The sequence below is a fragment of the Ursus americanus genome, chromosome 9 (assembly GCF_024610735.1).
Source record: "Ursus americanus isolate L20-20 chromosome 9, mUrsAme1.1.p, whole genome shotgun sequence".
Taxonomy (NCBI): Eukaryota; Metazoa; Chordata; class Mammalia; order Carnivora; family Ursidae; genus Ursus; species Ursus americanus.
Genome location: NC_142135.1, coordinates 41136683 through 41159490, shown reverse-complemented (window position 1 = coordinate 41159490; position 22808 = coordinate 41136683). Strand labels below are relative to the sequence as shown.

At 41.4% G+C, this 22808-nt stretch overlaps 1 protein-coding gene across 9 annotated transcripts in view; it reads right to left on the bottom strand.

Annotated features, from left to right (window-relative positions):
- Window positions 1–22808, bottom strand: part of LOC123797886 (uncharacterized) — a 297452-nt gene that overhangs the window by 259462 nt on the left and 15182 nt on the right. For all 9 annotated transcript variants that reach the window (XR_015725794.1, XR_015725795.1, XM_087864735.1 and 6 more), the window contains one exon: window positions 2268–2450. Coding sequence is in view for 7 of the 9 variants with exons in the window: in XM_087864735.1 (XP_087720861.1) it covers window positions 2268–2423 (156 nt within the window). In the remaining 2 variants the exon portion in view is untranslated. The remainder of the gene's footprint in view (window positions 1–2267; window positions 2451–22808) is intronic.

Sequence of the window (22808 nt, the reverse complement as noted above, 5' to 3'; positions counted from 1 at the left end):
AGCAAATGAATGGGGGCCAGCAGCAGGGGGAGCAGTAAAGGATAACCTGAGCCAAATGCTGCCAGAGATTAAACAAGGACTAAGAATTCACCACCCTGTTGTACAGATAAGGAGGGTGACACAAAAAAGTGATTCAAGAACCTGGGCAAGGTCACACAGCTTCTTTTTCCTTTTTTTAACAACTTCATTGAAGTATATTTTACATATCATAAAATCCATCCATTTCATGTGTGCAATTCAATCATTTTTAGTAACTTGACCAAATGGTTGCAGCCATTACCATGCTTAAAGAACATTTTTATACCAACAAAATTCCTCATACATATAGTTAAATCCATCTCACCCCCAGACTCAAGCCACCACTAATCTACTTTCTTTTTCTAGAAAATGACCTTTTCTGGACATTTCATATCAATGGAATCATACAACACGCAGTCTCTTGTGCTTGGCTCCTTAGCATCCTGTTTTCAAGGTGCCAGCATAATAAGTTTGCATGACTCAGTACTTTCTTTTTATTGCTGAACAGTATTGAGTGGAGTTTCTATCCATTTTGTCTGTCCATTCACCAGTAGATGGACATGTAAGTGGTTTCCAGTTTCAGCAATTATGAATAACGCTGCCACGAACATCCCCGAGTCACACAGCTTCTAACTGGGATTACCAGGATACAGACTCCGTCTGAAGAGAGTACACACTCCAGCCTCCGGCAGCTTGTAGCCAAACAGCTTTCTCTGACTTCCTTCCACAGAGCTGTCTCCCTGGCGAAGGGGATGAGGCCATGCTCAAACTCGGCCTGGACAGAGCCACCCCAGTAAGCCCCCATAACTGGGAATGAATGACCTCCAGTGTGGTACAACTTCGGTTTTCAGACTAAAATCACGGAAGGCAGGAGGAATGGACTGATGGAGGTAAAATGCATAGAACAACGCCTGGACCACGTGCCGCGCTCAGTTAAGTGCTGGTCGTTATCATTAGGACCCATAACATTGTGGCTGACCTAATTCTGGGGGGGGGAGGGGGTTGAGATTAAAGCAAATGTTTTTAATTTCCCCCAGGCAAGAAAAATAGTTCTTATTTATGAAATTATAAAACATAATAGTTAACTATAAATTACAGTAAGTTTGAAATCTATGCATTACCAATTTAACCTACTAGAGAAAAGCTTAATAATAACATGTGGTTGTAACTATAGACTGGAGAAGAATAAAAGTGCTCAGCACCCTTCTGAGCCTTGTTCTTCTCCTGGATCCTCTGTCTATATTGCTGGCATTTCCACCCATCCAGCCACCAAGCTAGACGTCTGAGAGGCTTCCTACAACTTCTCCATCTCTCTCATTCCTTCTGTCTGCCCAGCTGGCCATCAAGTCTTCCCCCCTTGCCCTCCTTCCATCCTTCCGTGGTGCCTGCCACAGCCAGGCCCCATCACATTTCTCCCAGACTACTGCACAGGCTCCAAACGCATTTGGCATTGGCTACATCGTAGATTCTAAAAGATCCACCAGGACCCAGCCCCACCCACCTCTCCAGGCTCATGTCCCACAGCCCCTTGCCTTACACGTGATCTTCCAGAAACACCAAAGCCCTTATAATTGCTCACACACTCCTTTTCACAAGTCATCCCTTCTGTTTCAAATCACCAATATACTTCAACCTGCTTTCAGGCCCAGAGTTTAAGATACACTCAAGAACTACTACCTCCAAAATGCCTTAACTGAATTCCCAATGGTGGGTCCAATCCCTCTGCTGTTTCCTCAGGCCCCAGGCACGCCTCCATCATTGCATTTATCACTTTCTAGTGCAATGACCTCTTCGTGGGAAGCTCCCGAGTAAAACAGTCTCAAGTTCAAACCTGCCTCTGTCACTTACTAGCTATGTGGTCTTAGGCAAGCCCCTGAGAGTCTCAGAGTCTCAGTTTCCTAACCTGAAAAATGGGGTTATAAGAAGATTAAATGAAATGAGGCATATAAAGTACTTAACACAATACCTCGCCAACTGTAAACTCAAAATCAAAGTTCTCATTATTTTAAGTGTCTTCCCTTGGTAGACTTACTCCAGCTCACACACAGGGCATCTGTGCCTGACACTGAGGAGAAGCTCACCGAGTGCATACTGGGTCAGCGGCTCCATGAACATGGCCAAGTCGAGGGATGAATGACAGCACCAGCCACCCTTTCATGATGGAGAGGGAGATCCTGGGTGGTGCCCACGGAGCTTAAGGATGGTTTACTTGTTTCCCAGGCACGTCACACTCATCTTTCTGTACCTACCTGAGCCGTCTTCATACCTCGCCGACGCCCAGGCTGCAGGTATCCTCGGCAGCCTGTTTCGATGCCGGGCAGAGAGAGGCTGACTGCACACTTCGCATAGCACTCAGCCACATCTGTGTAGTTTTCTGAAAGTAAGAAACTTCTTGAGGAAATCATCCTGGCGTTTTATTTTTTCTTTTCTTTCTGGAACAAAGAATAAGAGATAGAAAGGACAGAGTTAGGGAGGAAGAAACCATCCCTATTCTCAGAGCTGAAAGGGACAAGTGCGTGTATATGAGAACATTTAGCCCCTCAGCTGAGAAATAAAAAGAGAGAGGGCCATTAGGCCCAGAGCTGTCACCTGTGTCCCTCTCCTCTCTGCTTCTGCGGGGGAGGGAGCTCCAAGGGAGCCAAATGGCTCCCCTGGCTGCGGGGCAGGGGCCCCTCTGCAGCCATCCTGGCCCAGTTTTCCTTAGTCACCATCGTCTTCTCCCGACAGTGGCTCTGCGATGAGAGGGAAGGGTGACCAAGCTGCGTTCACATCATATATTTACTCATTCGTTCCAAACGTAAAACAAAGTACACAATCCCAAGATTTTTCCTTCCAATCCACATTCTTAGCAAACATGTTTTTAGCAAGATAAAGTCAGTCCTGCTAGGTAACAAACTTGCATTTTCCTTTACCCGTTGGCCACCTGGCCCATTTCATGCAAGGCATCAGCCTCCCTCTCCTCGCGCAGTAGCTTCAGTTCTCTGGGCGAGGTCAAAGTGTAATATGAAATACTGTCACTAAAAAACATATACACTGTCATACAAAAATGGACAGATGTTTCTTAAGTGAGTAATAAGTATCACTTTTCTCCAGTTTTCTTAACAGGCTGATTAAAAACAAACATCTGCACATATACTAAACCCATTTCAATAAAAGAATGTAACAGTCCAAAAATTTTATAAGTCAAAAAACAGACTTTTTCCCCTTTTTTTATTGTCTCTTTATTTAGGCAACACCTAAATTTTGCCTCTACGTCACTTACTACCATAATAGAACTTCAAATTACTGTAGAATACATATCTATCTATAGATATATGATGAACAAATACATACACGTTCATGTATCTGTGTATATGCATATGTTCATATATATGAACACACACATGTATGTATGTGTGTGTGCGTGCATATCACACACATGATATTCCAGCAAAAATCAGTTCACCTCACTTCATCTTTGTACAAGATAGGCAAACTGAAGGAAAAGCTGGGGCATTTTCACCCTGCTTTGCTTTCCTACCCCATGCTTGAAGTGGGGCTTCAGAGAAGCACAGAATATAGGAGCCAGAGGTTCCTTCAGGATCAAAGGGCAAACTCCTTTCAACACTGAGGAAACCAGGGCCTAGAAAGCAAAGTGACTTCCCAAAACCACACAGCCACATGGCAGAAGAGCTGTCAAAGGCATTCATATATTCCGATAAAACAACTTCTGGGAGACATGGGCGTATGAAATATCGGGTAATAGTTGGAAGAGACACCAGTTAGACTCTCACCTGGAAGAAAGTTCCTTAAAGCCATAAAGACAGAAAGTTCCAAACTCAGTCATCTTTGGAACTGACCATGACATTGTAAATAATAGCAGCAGTAATGATGGCATGAGGTCAGTAAGCAGTGTGTGTGTGTGTGTGTGTGTAGGCACAGCTGTGCAAATGCGGGAATGGGAATTCTGCCTCATGATCGTGGTCACGAAAGGCATGCCTTGCCATGGCTTTCTCCGTTCTCTTCTTACACCCTTCCTCTTGCTGCCATCTTTCTTCTTTCTTTTCCTATTATCCTACCATGTACCTACCCTGCTCCTCTACGCTCCCTGTCTGGACATGGTCAGTCCCAGTCTAGTGACTTCCGTGACTCCAACAGCTAAATCATATCAACAGTTCCGTGATATAATTCACGACACAGTGCCCTAATGGTTAAAGGCAGGCCCCGCAGTCTCAAAACAAGGCGGGGAAGGGCAGGGTCATTACATCATAGGATATGATATCGTTCAGCTAATCAGCAATAATTTTTGAGAATCCACTGTAATAGGGCGTCCTCATCAATTGTAGAAAACAGCAAGTGGCAAAAGGCCACAGCAGGCACTTGGTTCACACTTGCTCCTAGGGCTGCACTCTGGAGCTCACTGAGAGCTCCGAGGGACGGAGGGGAAGAGGAAAGGGAGAGCAGAGGGGAAGACAGCAGTCATCGCAGAGCTATCTGGCACAGGGGACAGAATGGGTGCTTTAGAGGTGCAAGCCCAATGTCAACCTGAAGAAAGACCAGGAGTAAAACAGCATAAGAAATCCCTCCAGCTCATAAAAGCCCTACTTATTATACACATGCAATTAATAAAATCATTTAAATGTATTTAATGTTTAAAGAATTTCAGGAGCAAAATTTCATTTTTTTTTCCTCTTCTATTAGAGGAACTCTAAAAGTGGACTAAGCAGGTTCTGATTAAAAGAAAGGTTGGATTCTGTTGCTAGCCTACAGGTTTTCAGAGAAAAAAAAAAAAAGATGCCTCTCGAATCCAATCACATCTACGGGTATATATTTATTTGTCAAATCTGTACATTGTGAACATGCACTCTGACATCAACATTCTGCAGGCAGTGTGTTTCACTTTAGCGCAGAACTTGTCACGAGATCATTAAATCCTACTTAACCGTTTCTAGAAATGATAGCTAGACGATAAATAGGTAGATGGACAGACAGGTAGATAGAGATCGATTCATCTTTGGTGTGAAGGGGAGGCAACGGGGCAGATTTTTATTAAATGAAAGGTGAACTAAATGTTTTTATTTGGAAAAAAAATAGATGTTAGTCATAAAGTAAAACTCTTATACTCCTGATCTATATTACACTTAGGGGCACCTGGGTGGCTCAGTCAGTTAAGCATCTGACTCTTGATTTCAGCCCAGGTCATGATCTCAGGATGGTGAGACTGAGCTCTGGCTCCTGTCCTCACTGGGGAGTCTGTTTGAGATTCTCTCTCTCTCCCTCTTCACTGCCCCCCACCACAAGCACAAGTGCTCTCTCTCTCTCTCAAATAAATAAATCTTTACAAAAAAAATAAATAAATTACACTTAACTTCAGTATCTTTGATATAAGAATTTGATAAGCAAAGGCATGGAAGTCATTGTTGTCTTAAAGTTCTACAATCCTAAGAAATAATTCCAAACAGCCAAACTTTAAATAATGAATATTTCATTTTTCTACTTTATACTGAAGAGGTGGAATGGAAAGAAGGCTAACATTCACTGAAAGCTACCCAGTACCTGGTGTTCAATACTTTACAACCAATATTTATTTTATTTTAAAGATGTTCCTGTTGGAATCAAAATTATGATCATTTCTCAATATTTACACATCGCTGTTTCAATTCTGGCCAACACTGGGATTAGAAACCAATTTTAGCGGCTATATAGATTTTGAAAAATAGAAATATATTTTGTTCACCAATCTAGTGCCCTTGATGTTGTTTTTAATCTCTCAAAACACCAGAATGTTTGAAGCTTGTGATCCACATTGTATCAAATTACAGGCAATACACTGCAAATTAATTACACCAAAAACAAGGATTCTCTTGCTGGCGAGGAGGAAGAAACAGACTTTTTTTTTTTCTCTTTTTATTAAATAAAAAAATGTAATAAAAGCCTATTAATATAAAGTGACACATTTCAATGTGAAAAATGCAGGCTGTGCAAAGCTTGAGGTTCTCACTGTACTAACAAAAAACCCACATTACACAGATGGAGTTCCGTTCCTTATTCGCCTCATAAATGTTAAGAGTAGCACACAGCTTTTTCACTGTAGATGAACACTTGGTAAACACTATAATTGAGACCTTTAACTTGTATGTTTCCCTAGGCTTGGTGTGACTGTTCGTAGCCTCAATGTGACAAGAGTAAAGCTTTTTCATTGAATACATATATCCCCATAATTGTGGCACATTCCCAGTGGTTGTTCTCAGCACATGGTTAGTTGTTAGTTTTTGTTTCTTCTTTTTTTTTTTTTCTTTTTTGTTTTAATTTCAAGAAAAACTAATGAGTTTCCAGAAGCAGTGTGAGTGCTTTGGGGCTGAATGTGATTTAAAACCAGCAGTAAAAGAAAAAGAAGACAGGGAAGGTAGCTGGTTAATTGACCTTTATTGTGCCTTCTGGTTCATTTAGAAATGGAAATTAAATTAACATGATAATTCAGTCCTACTGTGTTAAGGCTGCTATAAACCCATTAAATTTTATGGCCATTGATTTAGCATTTTTTTCTATTAACTGGGTTTAATTTTCAAAATTGTCATGCAGGTTCTGAAAAGTGGTTCATCCACTCTGATTCTTCTAAGTTACTAATGTGTAGCCTTTTCTTTAATGGTACTTGCTTAATTATTCAAGCGCGGAGGGCCCAACTGCCCTGAAATGCCTGGATTGATTTTGAAACTAACCCCACTGCAAGTCTTTATAAGAAGCAGGGAGAGTTCGGGATGGCAAGAGTCAGTGAGATTTCCTAGTGCATACACCAGATTTCTTAAAGATTGCACCCTGAAGCTAAACCTGACAAGAGGAAATATTTTAGATTTCTTTTTGTGAGATCAAGAGAGCCACAGGAAGATTTTGTGTGGCTGCTTCTCTTTTCACAGCTTCTCAATAATATGAAATCTTTTAGGGGCGCCTGGGTGGCACAGCGGTTAAGCGCCTGCCTTCGGCTCAGGGCGTGATCCTGGCGTTATGGGATCGAGCCCCACGTCAGGCTTCTCCGCTATGAGCCTGCTTCTTCCTCTCCCACTCCCCCTGCTTGTGTTCCCTCTCTCGCTGGCTGTCTCTATCTCTGTCAAATAAATAAAATCTTTAAAAAAAAAAAAATATGAAATCTTTTAAAATGTAACCACTGCTTGCCTGTCAGATTCCCAAACACCTTTTCAACTACTAATTTGGAATCGTGACCAGTCAAAATTTCTATTTTTGAACTTTTAAAAAGTATCAATTTTTTTTTGGAAGCTAAAACGATTTTCTTGTTTCTGGCTTTACCTGATACACATCTGAATGTAAGGTTTTCAGTATACTATGAGCACAGTTTTAGTTACTAACTCAAATATGAAAGTTTTATTTTGAAACTTACTGACTCTTGAGGTCTCCGAGTTTCAAAAAGATTCTCTAACTTCTCTAACCTCACAGTATTGCTGAAACAGTAGAAACATGATGATTTTACCTTTTTGATTTTATTACTACTAAAGAAAAGGAAGGTAATTGATGGGCCCACAGACCCACACCTACAACTGATGAGGGAACAGAAGGCAAGCTGAGGACAAAGCAGAAATTGACACCCCGCAAACCGCCCCCCATGGGATGTACGTGACATTCCTCAGGCACTGCTGGCTGCCCTAAAGGACAAAGAAATAGTTAACCCATAGATACCGCAATCCTGCAAGACTTAAGTCTCCCTCAGTTTGCAAATGTCTTAGCAGTTTACAAGAATGAAGCATTTCTACCTAGCTTCCAAAAGGGAATGTAGATACAATTAAATGTCTTTATAATCTGCAGCCTCCAGGAAGTTCCCAACCATCTCAATGTTAACACCTTGCTAGAGGGAAAAACAACCTTAACTTGACAACCGCAAGGCCTCCGGTATCCAGTAAGCCTTCTTTAACATATGAAAGTCCTTTCTCAACCTCCCTTTTTTCCTTACCTCCCCCAACCCCAGGGTATATAAAACCCACCCCTCACAACCCTGGGGCAGCAGCTCTTTCTGCCCACGGGTCCTGTCCCCTGTCCCCGTGCTTTAATAAACCATCAATTTTGCACCAAAGACGCCTCAAGAATTCTTTCTTGGTCGTCAGCTCCGGACTCCACCCCACTGAACCTCACCGATATTCCCCAACCTCATCACAACTACCTGGCTGGTCAACAGTCCTGGACTTGCAACCCCAGTTTATAAATTCAAAGAAGTCATGAGTGACCACTCTTTTTTGACTAAATTGTCAACATTTTCTCATTAATTTTTAACAGAATGTTCAATTAAAGTAGCTGAATTTTTTAATGCTACATCATGGCTGGTCTGTTCACATTAGAGTCTAAATGGCTGTTTTTATGTAGGCAGCATGATTTCAATAGTCTTAGCAGTTGGCAATCACAGTTAAAGACCTTCAGAGCATCTAAAGATGGTGCTATCAGAAAATCATAAACAAATACTTTGCTCCCTTCTCAGCAAAGTAAAGCAGGTTCTTCATTATCCAGACACTAAGGCCTTAGATGATGTTCCCACTCCAAGTCGAAGTTTTCATACAGTTACGAATACTTACTTGTTCAATGAACAGCCTGATATGGAACCTAATGGAAAATGCTGATCCATACGAAGAGGTATATGGAGAAAAGACGGATTATTTCCTTAAAGGGACAGCACAAAATGGGATTATAAAAAACGTTCAGGTGAAGAGGAGTTAGAAAGAAGTATTTGCTGATGAATATTGTGGAAGGAACACTACCTGGAAGATCTCTTGTTGTTCCTACTATTTACTATAGTATCTTGCACCTCCAAGATGTTCAATATATAAATCTAACAATTGCCAATGCTTAATTATATAGCACTGACGATGTGTCCTGCACTGTTCTAAGGATCTCATACATATGAAATCATATAATCTTCACACGATATGGGTACAAGAATTACCCTCCCTACCTTCAGGTAAGGAAAGAGAAGTACAAAGGGGTTAAGTAAGTCATACGGGATTTGAACGCACACCAACTGGCTACTGACATCTGTGTTGAATGACTGCTATACTCTTGTGTCTGTCAGTTTCCATCATTCCTACTCACCACGCCTGGAAATATAGACCACTTTGGACTTACCCTTTGTCATTGCTGTCTGTCCTGCACACCTTCTCCCCACCCCATCCCTCAACACCCAGCCCATCTTAAATCCAAGAATCATGATTACTTTTCATTCTCTGATCATGGACTCTAAAGACACTCCCTTGAGAAAGTTTTCTAAATGCTTGATTGTGTTAATACTTCAAAACTTGAAGCCCCTGACCACTGCTGTGAGGGTAAGAGGCAGAATGAGAGGGGAGGAGGGAGAATGAGAGAGCGGGTATAAAGGGGAGAGAGCACTTCAGCATGGCTTCCTTGTGTTTGCATGGGTTGGGGTTTATAGGATTCCTTAGAGTAGCACTTGGTTTCCCACTGTGCCTGCAACAGGGTGTGGGGTGGGGGGCTGCCAAGATAGAACAGATTCACCTTTTCCCTTTTCTTCCACTGTACCCGACACTCACCTCTAGCATCGTACCTAAACACTGGGTTCCTCACACAGTGGCCCCATTTACATTCCCAAACTCCGGAGTCGAAGGGTGGTGATAAAGACTGTCACTGACTCAAATCTCTATCCTCAAGGCCTCAAATAATTCTGCCTCATTAGTGCCCAATAAATGATTGATGACTGAGTGAGTTAATGAATGCCTGAAATAAACCAGCCTTCCCCAAGAAGCATAAATGAGAGTCAAGATTATGTACTAGTTGTGTTTTTTCTAGAAAAAAATGTTTGAGGAAAATGTAGTATCGATTTTAAAAATACTGTTTACTCATTTTGCACTTGTTTTAAGAAATGAAACAATTAAATACGTGATGAAATTTAAGAGAATAATTTGCTTGCTAAAATTCATACTATTCAGAAATGACTAGATGATCTAATTATGGTTTTATCTTCCAGACCCATGTAGCAAATACAACCTGAAGCCAGAGCCCTTTTGTGACATGTGCTCTGCTGATGTCCACCCCCGGGGACCTAAGGCTGCACCGGGTCTTCAAATATCTGCTTGAATTTTATAAGAGTGTGGGCATCCTTTTCCCTCCTTCATTTAAAGAACGAAGGGGCTTACCTTCTACACAGTTTCTCTGGAAGCAAATCTCACTTTCTTCCTCACACATTGTTTGTCATGGTTTTGGTGTTTTAAGTTCCCCTGAAGCTTTCATAAATCCTTTTACTTATTCATAGCGAAAAAGAAAAAAAAAAAAGGAACAAAACGAAGGAGAAAGGAGGAAAATGAAAGAAAAAGATACACCTTAAATTTGCACAACACTGTATGTCAAATATATTCAATTTTTAAAAGGAGATAAAAAGAGCTATCAGAAAATTTCTTGTATCTACTAACTCTGAGGTGGTCTTCATATGTCTCTTCAAATAACTCATCCTCTTTCCTAATAACACCATAATTTCCAAAGAATGTTCTATCTTTGCAGAAGCAAAATTCTAGAATTTTTTATAACCTGATCCAGCTTTCTGACACAAAATATTTACTTTATCACTTTATCACTTGCTGCATATTTAAAATGGATAGTCAGACAGAATACCTATTTTTTTTCAGAGTTATGTAATTCGATATGTGCTTCTCACAACAAAGACCAGAAAGAAAACCTTGTTTAAATGCTCTATAGCATCTGGGCATCACCAATAAGTCCTGGACAGAACATGCAGTCTGCAAGGACACAGCAGAGGAGTAGCTATTTCAAGAGCTGGATCAAGCTGAACATATTACTTCTTACATCATAATCACTGAATCAAGGAGAAAATGTAATAAAAGCATAACCAAGAAATAGGGCCAAATTTGGAAGCCAGGAGAAAACAAATTATGGGTCCAACTGAAGGACAAGGGGAAGGCATGCATAGATGACAGAGGGACAGGTCAGCAACAAAGGAAACTAAGCAAGCAGTGAACTGAGTTAGTTTACATACATATATTTATTAGCTCTGTCCACTGAGAGGTCTGAGAAGTAATGGTACCCCAGCATCCACCAGCACCAGCTCCCAGATCGCGGCTTCTAATACTGTTCTCCCATAAAGGGAACCAGGGCTCCTTGGAGAAATGGCTGATTCTAGAACTGGGACAGAATATACAAAACGAGAATGGGGTATCTTGTAAAGCCAGAACGTAAAGAAGCACTCAAAGAACAAAAGGGTGGGAGCAAGGCAAAGGGACAGAGGAGCCAACTGAACCCAAAATAAAAAATAAATATCCATGGGTCCATACTGACATTAACAAATAATTGAGTAAATAGAGAAGAGACAAATCTCCCGTACAGAAGAATTCCAAATAATTTATGTAAGTCCTCCTCCCCTCGAGGAGGTGAAGCTTAACTCCCCACCTCTTGTGTAAGTGGTGCATAGTGACCTGCTTCAAAAGAGGAGAGTACGAGAAGAGGGAGGAAAAAATAACTGCACAGGTGACCAAAGTCAGTGTCAACTGTGTAAGTCACGTGGATGGTACACACCCTTGACACTATGTGGTGAGAACGACACTTGATCTCAGAGCTCTTCCTCCCCAAATCCCATTACTCCAGTCTAAACTGGAGAAAAACACCAGACAAACCCAAATTGAGGGACAGTTTAAATTCCCTACCAGCATTCCTCAAAACTGTCAAGATCATCGGAAACAAGGAAAAGCCCAAGAAACTATCAAACAGGAGGAGGCCAAGAAGATGATGACTAAATACCATGTGGTACCTTGAATGGGATCCTGGAAGAAAAAAGTAGAGAGTTTTTAGGGAAAAATTAGTGAAATTCAAATAAACTGTGATGATTCGTTAACAGTAATGCACAGAGGGTATTTCTTAGCTGTGACAAATGTACCACAGTAACGTAAGATGCTACCAACAGGGAAAACTGGGGGATGGGGCAGATGACAACTCGATATACTATCTGTGTGCCTTGTCTATAAATAAAAAATATATTCTAAAATTTAAACAAAGTTTTTTAAAGCCATAAATAAAAGGCTCCTTAATGAAAGGAGCAAGATAGAGGCATAGAATTATACACCTATGTTCAGCATCTAAGTACCTGAAAATTGAGTATCCTCCAGAGATTTCTTTTACGTCAGGCTTGGTGCATCTCAGTGGACCCAGAAAAGATGTATGGAGTTAAACTGGACTAGACACACGGTAGACTTTTTTAAATGTACATTTGTTTTGGTTTTTTGGGTTTTTTAAATTAAAATTCAATTTAGTTAACATATAGCGTATTATTAGTTTCAGGGTAGAGTTATTTATCAGTTGCATATAACACCCAGTGCTCCTTGCATCATGTGACCTCCTTAATGGCCATCATCCAGCTACCCCATCCTCCCACCCACCATCCCCTCCAGCAACCCTAGGTTTGTGTCCTATTTGAGTCTCTTATGGTTTGTCACCCTCTCTGTTTTTCTCTTATTTTATTTTTCCTTCCCTTCCCTATGTTCATCTGTTTTGTTTCTTAAATTCCATATATGAATGAAATCATATGGTATTTGTCTTTCTCTGATTTACTTCACTTAGCATAATGCCCTCTAGTTCCATCCACCTCATTGCAAATGGCAAGATTTCATTCTTTTTGATGGCTGAGTAATATTCCATTGTATATATATACCACATCTTCTTTATCCATTCACCTGTCGATGGACATCTGGGTTCTTTCCATAGTTTGGCTATTATGGATACTGCTGCTATAAACATCGGGGTCATGTGCCCCTTCGAATCACTATTTTTGTATCGTTTGTTTAAATACCTACTAGTGCAATTGCTGGGTCATAGGGTAGCTCTATTTTTAACTTTTTGAGGAACCTCCATACTATTTTCCAGAGTGGCTGCACCAGTTAAAATGCATATTTATTCATCATATTGCAAAATCAACCTGTTGTATTTTTGCCTTCAGTACCACGTCCTTTTGTAAACTACCTCCAGGAACCACTTCCCAAGAAATATTCAATTAAGGAACCCTACAATCTACAGGTGCTTACATGTGATCTAAACTGAACAAACAGAATGCCTAACTGCCCTGGGCACAGTGATTGGTCCAAGGGTGCACATGGAACCCAACTAGAGCCAAGCACAGACGTTTTGGATATACTGGAGTAGACATTCGGTTTCTTTCTGAAATTATGATCTAGATTGGACATGTAAGTCTAGAGCTACGAGGACCATCTTTTCCAATCACATGGAGAGAACTTGTTGGATGAAACACCTCAGAGGAGAAAAGAGACATAGAGAGAAAAGAGATTTCTAATGGCATCATCTGAGACCCAGATCCAATATGCCCATAGGCAGCACCACTCCTTAGATTCACAGTTATTTGCACTTGTAAATTCCTGTTTTTCCTTAAGTGATTTTGAGTTATGTTTCTGCTACAACAAAAATCCCGATGAATAAAGGCATTTCAAGACTGAGTAGATGAATACTCAACTAGTAAATTACATATTTATTAATTTCAGTTACTTACATATTGAAATACTCAACATTTATAGGGTACCTACTATTTGCCAAGTGCTGTGCTAGGTCCTGGAAATACAATGAGACAATAATCAATCTCTTCCTCAAGAACATACAGTCTGCAGGGGAAACAGACAGGCAGACAAACGACTACAATACAAAGTGATAGACACTGATAAATGTATTACTGCATGCAACAGACCTCGCAAGATAGGCACTCAGTGCAGACAAGGGTGTCATTCTAAGAGACAGCCAAACTGGGTTCAGGAGAATGGCTTAGAGGAGTAAATCAAGCTGAGTCAGGGGTGGGAGGAGAGTGTCAGATGGGAAGAAGCAGATATCAAGCAGTAAGAGCAGTCCTGTTGATGAGGGAATTGAAGGCTGGCTGAAGACAAAGCAGAAGCTGACACCCTGTAACCACCCTCCCCCCCCATGTATGCAACATTCCTCGGCACTCCTGGCTGCCCTAAAACTAAGGAAAGGACGTGCAGCTCATTGATAGGGACACAGTGATAGTGTGGACAGCCTTGGCTTGACAATAGCGGGGCCTCCAATATCCTGTGAGTCTTCTCTGACGTGTGAAGGTATCTGTAGCTCATTGATAAGGACACAGTGATAGTGTGGACAGTATTGGCTTGAAGATGGTGGGGCCTCCAATGTCCTGCGAGTCTTCTTTAAAATATGAAAGTGCTTTCTCAGCCTCCCATTTTCCTCACCTCCCCCAACTCCATGGTATATAATCAGCCACCTCTCACAACCTGGGGCAGCAGCTCTTTCTGCCCACGGGTCCTGTCCCCGTGCTTTAATAAACCACCAATTTTGCACCAGACGCCTCAAGAATTCTTTCTTGGTCGTTGGCTCCAGACTCCACCCCACTGAACCTCATTTATATTCTACGACTTCATCACTGTGGCAAAGAGGTGTCAGGAAGCCTGACTGCTTCGAGGAACTCCTAGCAGCTCAGCATGACTGATCTGTGGGGACAAGGAAGGCAATGGCAGGATATAAGGCCGGAGAGATACACAGGGGCAGCTCATGACTTTGAATTGTAACCTAAAGACAATCAAGGGCTACAGATGATGGTTATGTTCTGACAATTATCTCTATCAGTGTGGATGAATGATACACACTTTGTAATATTCACACACACACACACCTACCCGCAACTCACTCAGCCACATACTCTTCCAAGGCCTGTCCCACCTGGCTCTCAGCTCAAAATTCAAGCTGACTGCCCAGGACTCAGCGAAATTATCAGGGCAAACTTGGTTCCAGTTATAGCCGATAAACCATCAGTGGATAACTTAGAGCTCAAGTGGTAGCTGAAATGAATACCTTAGAGCTGATATTCCTTCTCGCACATTTGATCAGCACAGATCAATTCTTGGATCAGCACACACTTCAATTCCCAATGACTATTTTTGTAAAAGTTTTCCTTGGGTTGAGTAAGACAGGTATTCATCATTGTCTTTTCTCCCTTAGAAAATGTTCACTAGCCTGGCAAAGGCTCCCTTACTACTTGAGGGTACAGAAAACATGTTACCACTGGTTCATGAAATTCAATGAGAATTTACTAACAAGAATTGTGTGGCATCTGAGGACCAATTTTTTTAAATGTAGATCTGGTTCAATCCAACAAATACCCATTAAGTTCCTACCCTGCAAAGCCACTATTCTGGAGGCTCTGGGGTACAAGCTGAATTCCCCATACAAAAACAAATTTTCTCCATCATGCAATGAAGGGTTCTTTATATATCAAAGTTGGCAGGAGATAGAGGACTAAAATTGTTTCAAACTGTTGTTGGCAGTAAGCTTCTGTCTGTGTTAATTACACTCTCTGTTTGATGCTCATCATTCAGTCAACAGTTAACGCATTGTAGCCTTTCTGTGATTGACTAAATACCAAATTACTATGTGCAGCTTTTTAGATTTCTGAGTATATTAAATTTATATCATTCTCAGACAATCTTGATTCTAATAGTTTGGGGATTTTTCCAGTCCTAACTCCCTTGATAAACAACTAATCAATGAAAATCTTGGGAACAAATACAGACACATTCACGAGGAAAGGCTTACAGGTTTAAAACCCTTTAGAAATACAGATTTTTAAGGAAGCTCTTTTAACTTTAAATTTGAAAGGATAGATGACTTCGAGACAGAAAATTTGCACCATATTTTAATATTGTCTGCTCATACACAATTACATAATGCACAGACATCATCAAAAAATTCAACAGAATTTGCTCGTGTATGCACACATTTGGTATGAGGGCGAGAGAGAGCTATTAAAAATAATTCAAAGTAAAGATCCTAATGAACAGAAATCATATAGAAAGCACATGTTTTGTATTCCTTACTTTTAGGTTCAGTATTCAGTTCGCAAAATATGTTAAAATAGGTATTTTAAGCACGAAAGAGAGCAGTTTGCACCCCACAAGCTGCTTACACTCGGAGGTGTACTGGAGCCAGCTCATATCGCTTGCAAGAGCCGATTATGTGCATTTTTTTCAGCTCTACGTTCAGCAACTTACCATGGGTAATGCGAAATTGCCATGGTGGGAGCAGTTACACCACAGAAATTGGCAGATGCTATAAATCAAAGTGTTTTTCTTTTTTTTTTCCAGGAGAGTTATGATTAGGAAACCATTACCAAAAAACAACTGTGTACATACATATGTTAATATTTGTATGTGTATATAAATGTTACATGTCTAAACCTACATGTATATATGTATACATGTATGTTCACACTCACACACACACAAACAAAACATATGTTAGGGAACAGAAGGCTAGACAGAAGTATGACGTAGGGATTCTTTTATTTTTGTACCTTCATATTAGGGGCAGCTTTTCTGTAGTTATGGGTATGTAGATAGATGGTAAACAAATGACAGATAATGAGAGAGAGGAAGAGAGACAGAGGATGACTAACTAAATAATAAAATTGTTGCTATAAAAGAAGACAAGAATAAAATTGGAATTAAAAGACATAGTGGTTGGGGCACCTCGGTGGCTCAGTCATTGAGCATCTGCCTTCAGCTCAGGGCGCGATCCCCGGGTCCTGGGATCGAGCCCCACATCGGGCTCCTCTGCTGGGAGCCTGCTTCTTCCTCTCCCACTCCCCCTGCCTGTGTTCCCTCTCTTGCTGGCTGTCTCTCTCTCTGTCAAATAAATAAATAAAATCTTAAAAAAAAAAAAAAGACATAGTGCCTAATAAATGTAGAAAAATTGCAATGGCTTTACTAAAAAGAAAGCAAAATTCTTAAGCATTTCATAAGCTTCTTAGAGCTAGGAAGACAGTTTAGTCTGTGTCTAATCCAACTACCCATTGCACCTATGAGGAGAGTGAGGCACACGTATTTAAGTGGCTCGGCTGTAATAATAAAACTAGGCAACGGGGCGCCTGGGTGGCCCAGTTGGTTAAGCATCTACCTTCCACTCAGGTCATGATATCGGGGTCCTGGAATGGAGCCTTGTGTCCTGCTCCCTGGTCAGCAGGGAGTCTGCTTCTCCCTCTCTCTCTGCCCCTCTCCCCGCTTGTGTGCGCACCTGCTCTCTCTCTCTCCCAAATAAATAAATAAAATTTAAAAAAAAAAAAACTAGGCAAGTAACAAAGCCAGAACTAGACTCAAGTTTTCTCACTCAGGCTTCTAAGGGGACCACTAGACCTATTATGTTCCCTTTCATGCCATCTTAACAGAATCAAATTGCCAAAACAAGATCGATTTTTCCAGTGAATGCTTTTCATTATTAAAACAAAATACCAGTTGCTTTAAGCCCTTTCAAGAGAGCAGAAATACATGACAGATGTTTCTTTAAAGCAGACTTCCCACAAGTCTTCCCTCCAAGTCTTGACTAGGGTCACCAGTGTCTTCTAGATGAAAAGACTGGAGCACAGGGGCGCCTGGGTGGCACAGCGGTTAAGCGTCTGCCTTCGGCTCAGGGCGTGATCCCAGCGTTCTGGGTTTGAGCCCCACATCAGGCTCCTCTGCTATGAGCCTGCTTCTTCCTCTCCCACTCCCCCTGCTTGTGTTCCCTCTCTCGCTGGCTGTCTCTATCTCTGTTAAATAAATAAATAAAACCTTTAAAAAAAAAAAAGAAAAAGAAAAAGAAAAGACTGGAGCACAAAATTTGAGATATTAGGATGATCTAAGTATTTTCTTTTAAAAAATTTCTCTTGAATTGATCCTGCTTGCAATTTCCCCCATCATTTAATGCAACTGTACAAACAAGGTTTTCCTCATCTCGGAGTACTAAGCTAATGTTAAACCCCAAGGAGATGAGAGGCTGTCCCATACTATTATAAGACATGAATTTGTTACACTTCTAATAAAAATATCTGCCAGATTTATGACTAATCTATGATATCCCTGATGTTACCTAAAATACCCTGTTCAGTGTAAACACTTATACATGAACAGTTTATATTTTATAAAGTGCTAGATTGCTAGAAACTTCACTCGGAGGAACAGAAGGAAGCCAATTGCCATCTTCCTCCCACTTGAAGATCCCTCTCAGCAGGCATCTCTCTCTGATGCACTCACTATGTCTTCTCTGTTGACTAAAACATCCATCCATTTACTAAAAACAAATTGAGCCAACAGAGCAAAGAGAATAGAATTTAGAGCCAGATACTCAGGTTCAAATCCTAATTCAGCTACTTCCTAACTGTGGAACCTTGGAAAAGTTATTTAACCACTCCGAGCCCAGTTTCCTTATCTGTAAATGCCTATAATGATAGTACTAGAATTAATTTGATTTGTTAAGATTAAATAGAAAACATTTCTAAAGCAGCTGACACAATATCGGGTGCATAGTAGGTATTCAGTGAATACCTTCTTTCCCTTCTCACCCCTCCACTGACTAGGTGTTGGAGATAAAAAAAACTAATAAATCATAATCCCTGCACTCTAAGTATTTGTAATACAGCAGGAGAGAGATTTCTAAATGACTATTTTCCACACAGTATTACTTGGTGAATCAATTAGGATCTCATCAGGAAACAGATGGTACCTCAAACTGGATAATCTGAGGAGGGTCTAATAAAAGGACTATTTTCAAAGGTATGGGTATTGTGAAGAAAGCCACAGAAGACAGTGCAATGTCTCAGGGCTAAAAACTGTGGCAGAGCCCTCCTCACAGGCCTGAAGGGCTAGGGGAAGAACCGATACAATTATCTACAAGGAAAAACTGGAATCGGGAGGTGCTGGCACCGACTTGTGGCACTTTGAGAGAATAGAGAGTGTACATCACTTCCCAACTCCACAGATAGTGACATCACATTAGTTTCTTGAAATCAGTCATGGTAGGAGTATTTACACCGCAGAAATGGGCAAACACTACAAATCAGGGATTCTCCATCCCTCAGGTTGGTTGTTAACCATTTACCAGTGCATCACTAGGTATAACCTGTGTTGTGGGAGGCAACCAGTTCAGAGTAACCTCACAGAAAGGAAACGAGGGGAATAAATAGCCCACATTTATTCCCTTACTCCCTTCTCCTCTCCTGAAAATGTCCAACCCAATGAGAAGCCAGAGAAGAGAGAGAAGTCCATTGATATCCATTCAGTCTCAGAGAAGAGAGTCCATTGGAATTCATTCAGACTGACTTCCCAGGCAACCAGCAGGGGGACAGGATGAGAGAGTTGAACTGAAGGGGAAAACACTAGCATACAATACATACAACAGAAGAGAGACAAAAGATCTGTTGAAGTATCAAGGAGAAAATCATATTTCCTGGGGAAGTCAGGGAAAATAGAGAGGAGATGGGTGGAAGGATGAGCAGGAGTTTACCGAACGTGGAAGACAAGGAACATTACAGACAAACTGTGGAGGGGGAAAGAGGCTGTGATGTTTGACACTGCTGAAGAGCTGATATGTTTAAAGACTAGCAGGATGGAACAAAGTGGGGTTGGCGAACTGGGAATTAAGGAGGATGAGGGTAAAAAGAATACTCTTGAGGTCACGCTGAAAAGCATCTTAAAACATGTCCACTTTTTCCCATTTTGAGGCAACAGCATCTCTCACTTGGATGACCAGCGTAGCCCTTTCCAACATTTCCCACTACAGACAAAACCATATTCCTAAAAGACAAATCTCATCTTATACCTCTTCTGCCTAAAACGACAAGCAGCTCCTTACTGCCCTAAAACTGGAGTCCAACTCCCCTGCCTTGTTTGCTTGTACTCTGCACCTTCCCTTGCCCGATCCTGCTGCTCTCCTCGCTTTCATCCCCCACAGTCTCCAGAAGCAGAGAGGTTTCTCAATCCCTGAAATGAAGCAGGCTTTCTCTCTCCTTTCCTTCCCTTCACCTGGCCAACCTGGCCAACCTGGCCAACCCTCAACCCGGACGTTTCAGCTTCCTCAGATGTCCCTGACTTCCCCTCGTCCCCTGAGATCTGTTTCCCTCCCAACATGCCCTGTGCGTCGTCCTGCTGTGGCGGAGTTCATCCTGAGTTGTAGCTGTCAGCTCCTTTGTCCGTCTCCCCATCTAAACTCTGGGATCCTTTAAAACATATACTATCTTGATTACATAAATCCCTAATGGTAAAATACCAGGCACAGAGACAGACATCCTGATACGTGGGGAGACATTTTTGATGAAGTGTTCTCGTCACTAACTAGGAAGGGGATGCCCCTCCCCCCAGTTCTGTCACCATTCATCCAGCTTGGCCTGACAAAATCCATAGAATGTGTTGGCCATGAATCCTACTTCTTGTCGTAAGGAGACAAACACCACCAGTGACACAGAGTGTAAGCCTAAACTGAGATTTATGGAGAAGAACCCAAGCAGAGCGGCAAAGGGGTGCCTTTAATTCCTCGAGCTCATGCAGAGAATGTGGCTGGCCAGCCAGCGGATGCACCATGGAAAGTGTTCCAGAAAAAGGATCAGCACCCCTGTCCTGCTGGAAATTTTTATCAAGAAGCTGAGAGGGAAGAAGAAGACACCCGTGAATGACCTGACAGAGAGCTTGTAGGATGAGGGCCAGGGTGAGTACATCTAGCGACTTTGTCTCCCTGCCAAGCCACCAAATGGAGTCAGGAGACAGCTGGCAGGGTCATCAGTGGATAAAATGTATGTTTCATCACCTGTGACACACCAAGATGCTGAAAGTTCAATAAGAAACACAGTCCAAGTGCACACAATTGTCTTAGCCACTCACAAAGTCAAGGTTGCAGCTCAGCACCAGGCAACACAAGCCCCGAATATGGTAGTCTGGGAAGAGAAGAGACCCCCGTCCCCAGCGCAAACTGAAGGTCGAAACACTGCGTGTGTCCTCCTCGAGCATACAGCTACTCTCAAGGGGTATAAATCGCAAGACGCGGTTGCAGTTACATATTGCTGTATAACAAATCATCCCAAACTTTAATGGCTTGGCACGGCAGCAATCATTTGATTCTCTCTGGGTCATTATTTGGGAAGGCCGTCGCTGGCTGTTTCTGACTCAAGGTCTCTCATGCAGCTATAGTCAGGCAATGACTGGTTCTGGAGCAGTTGGTGGCTGGCCAGCCATCTCTATCTGGTAGTCTTAGGGCTTTTCCACGTGGTCTCTCCCCCAGGGCTAGACGGAACTTCCTCATAACACAGTGGTCTTGGGGCATTTTGATAGCTTACATCGAGATCCAGAGCAATGATTCCAATGATCCATGCAGAAGCCATATCACCCTTTATGATCTAGCCTTGGAAGTCTCATAATGTCAGAGTGACCACAGTTAGAAGCCCATCCAGATTCAAGAGAAGGGAGCACTTCTTGGTGTCACTTTGTAGGAAGACCATGTGAGAGGGGAGATATTGTGGCAGTCATCTTTAGAACACAGTCTGCCAAAGGCACCAAGAAGGTGTTGGTTCAGACAGTTAGTCGAGACAACTCTCCACTTTCACCAATCCTTGCGTGATACCCAAATTCCCCCTGTAATTTTCCATCAGTTCTTACATGGGTAAGGCCCCATGGAAAAGGGGTACAAAATATGGACCCCAAATGGCAGCAAGATGCCAAAAAGAAAAAAAAAATTAACACCTTGAATAATATAGGAAAATTTTTATTTTAGAATTATCATTCTCGCTGTGCTGTGGAAAGTGAACTGGAGGACGTAACACTAAGGTAGGAAAATCCAGGAGGATACTATTTGGTATCTTTGCCTCTAATCGAAGAGTGCCTTAGCTGTCTTGTTTTTAAAATGAGAAAAACTTACCTCAAGGAATAATTGTGAGAATTAAATATAGGTAAGTCTAAGTCAGGTGCTTGGTACAATGCTTAGTAAGTGCTTTACACACACATTTGCTATTAACATATTCTTAATATCCCCATGTGAGAGATGATGATGGCCTACACTATGGAAATGGATAGATTTTAAATATTTATTGTGTGGAAGGTGAGAAAGAGGGGGGAATCAAGAATAACTACTGTGTTTCGACTTTGAGTAAATAGGTGAAAATGCATAAGGAACACGGAGCGAGACAGCTCTCCTAGCCTCAGATGCAAGCCTAAACATTCCCCAGGGCTTGCTTTCAAAATGCTCTCTTTGGTTGTTAAAGCTCTAAAAAGCTGACAAGTTTCTCAACTGCTCTACGCTTTATTCCTTCATCTGTGAGGAGAAGATAACAATAACGTGTAAATGTGTGCTTAATTAATGTGAGTTTAACTCTATGATCTCAGCAAAAGAGGGAGAATAAGTATGAGCATAAGAAAAAATAATTTACCTTATGCAACCATAATTTATTAAATGATTCTACTCAACGAGCATAGCTCTAAAATGAATTTGATAAGGAAGAAAAGAATCTGCTATTGCCTTAGTTGACTGTGTTCCCACACTTCACCTACATTAAGTTTACTTTTAAAGATTAAAGGCAGTTTGTTCCATATGAAATGGCCCTAAATGAAATCCAGTAAACTTGGTGAGTTGATCAAAACATCATTAAAGCAAATAATCACAAAAAAATAAAACATATATATACACACTTTAGCCATTTGTTTTAATTTAAAGCACATAATCACAAATTGAATAACGTATATTTTGCTATAGAGCCAAGACTTTAAACAAATTCTTTATTTTTTTAATATGGACCCGCTGATTGGAGTTCCACATCCTATTCCTACCGTAAAATTTAATACTTTCCAGTTTATAGTAACAATACAACTTTGAGACTCAACACTATCAAGGCCTGTGACCAAAGAAATGTATAAGGTAGTGTCATAGCTCAGAGGTGTGTGAGTTTAAAAGACATTGTCCTTATTCAGTTACAGTCTATGATCCATGTCTTCGGGATGATATCACACCTCTCTTAGAGTGCGTTTTATGCCCGT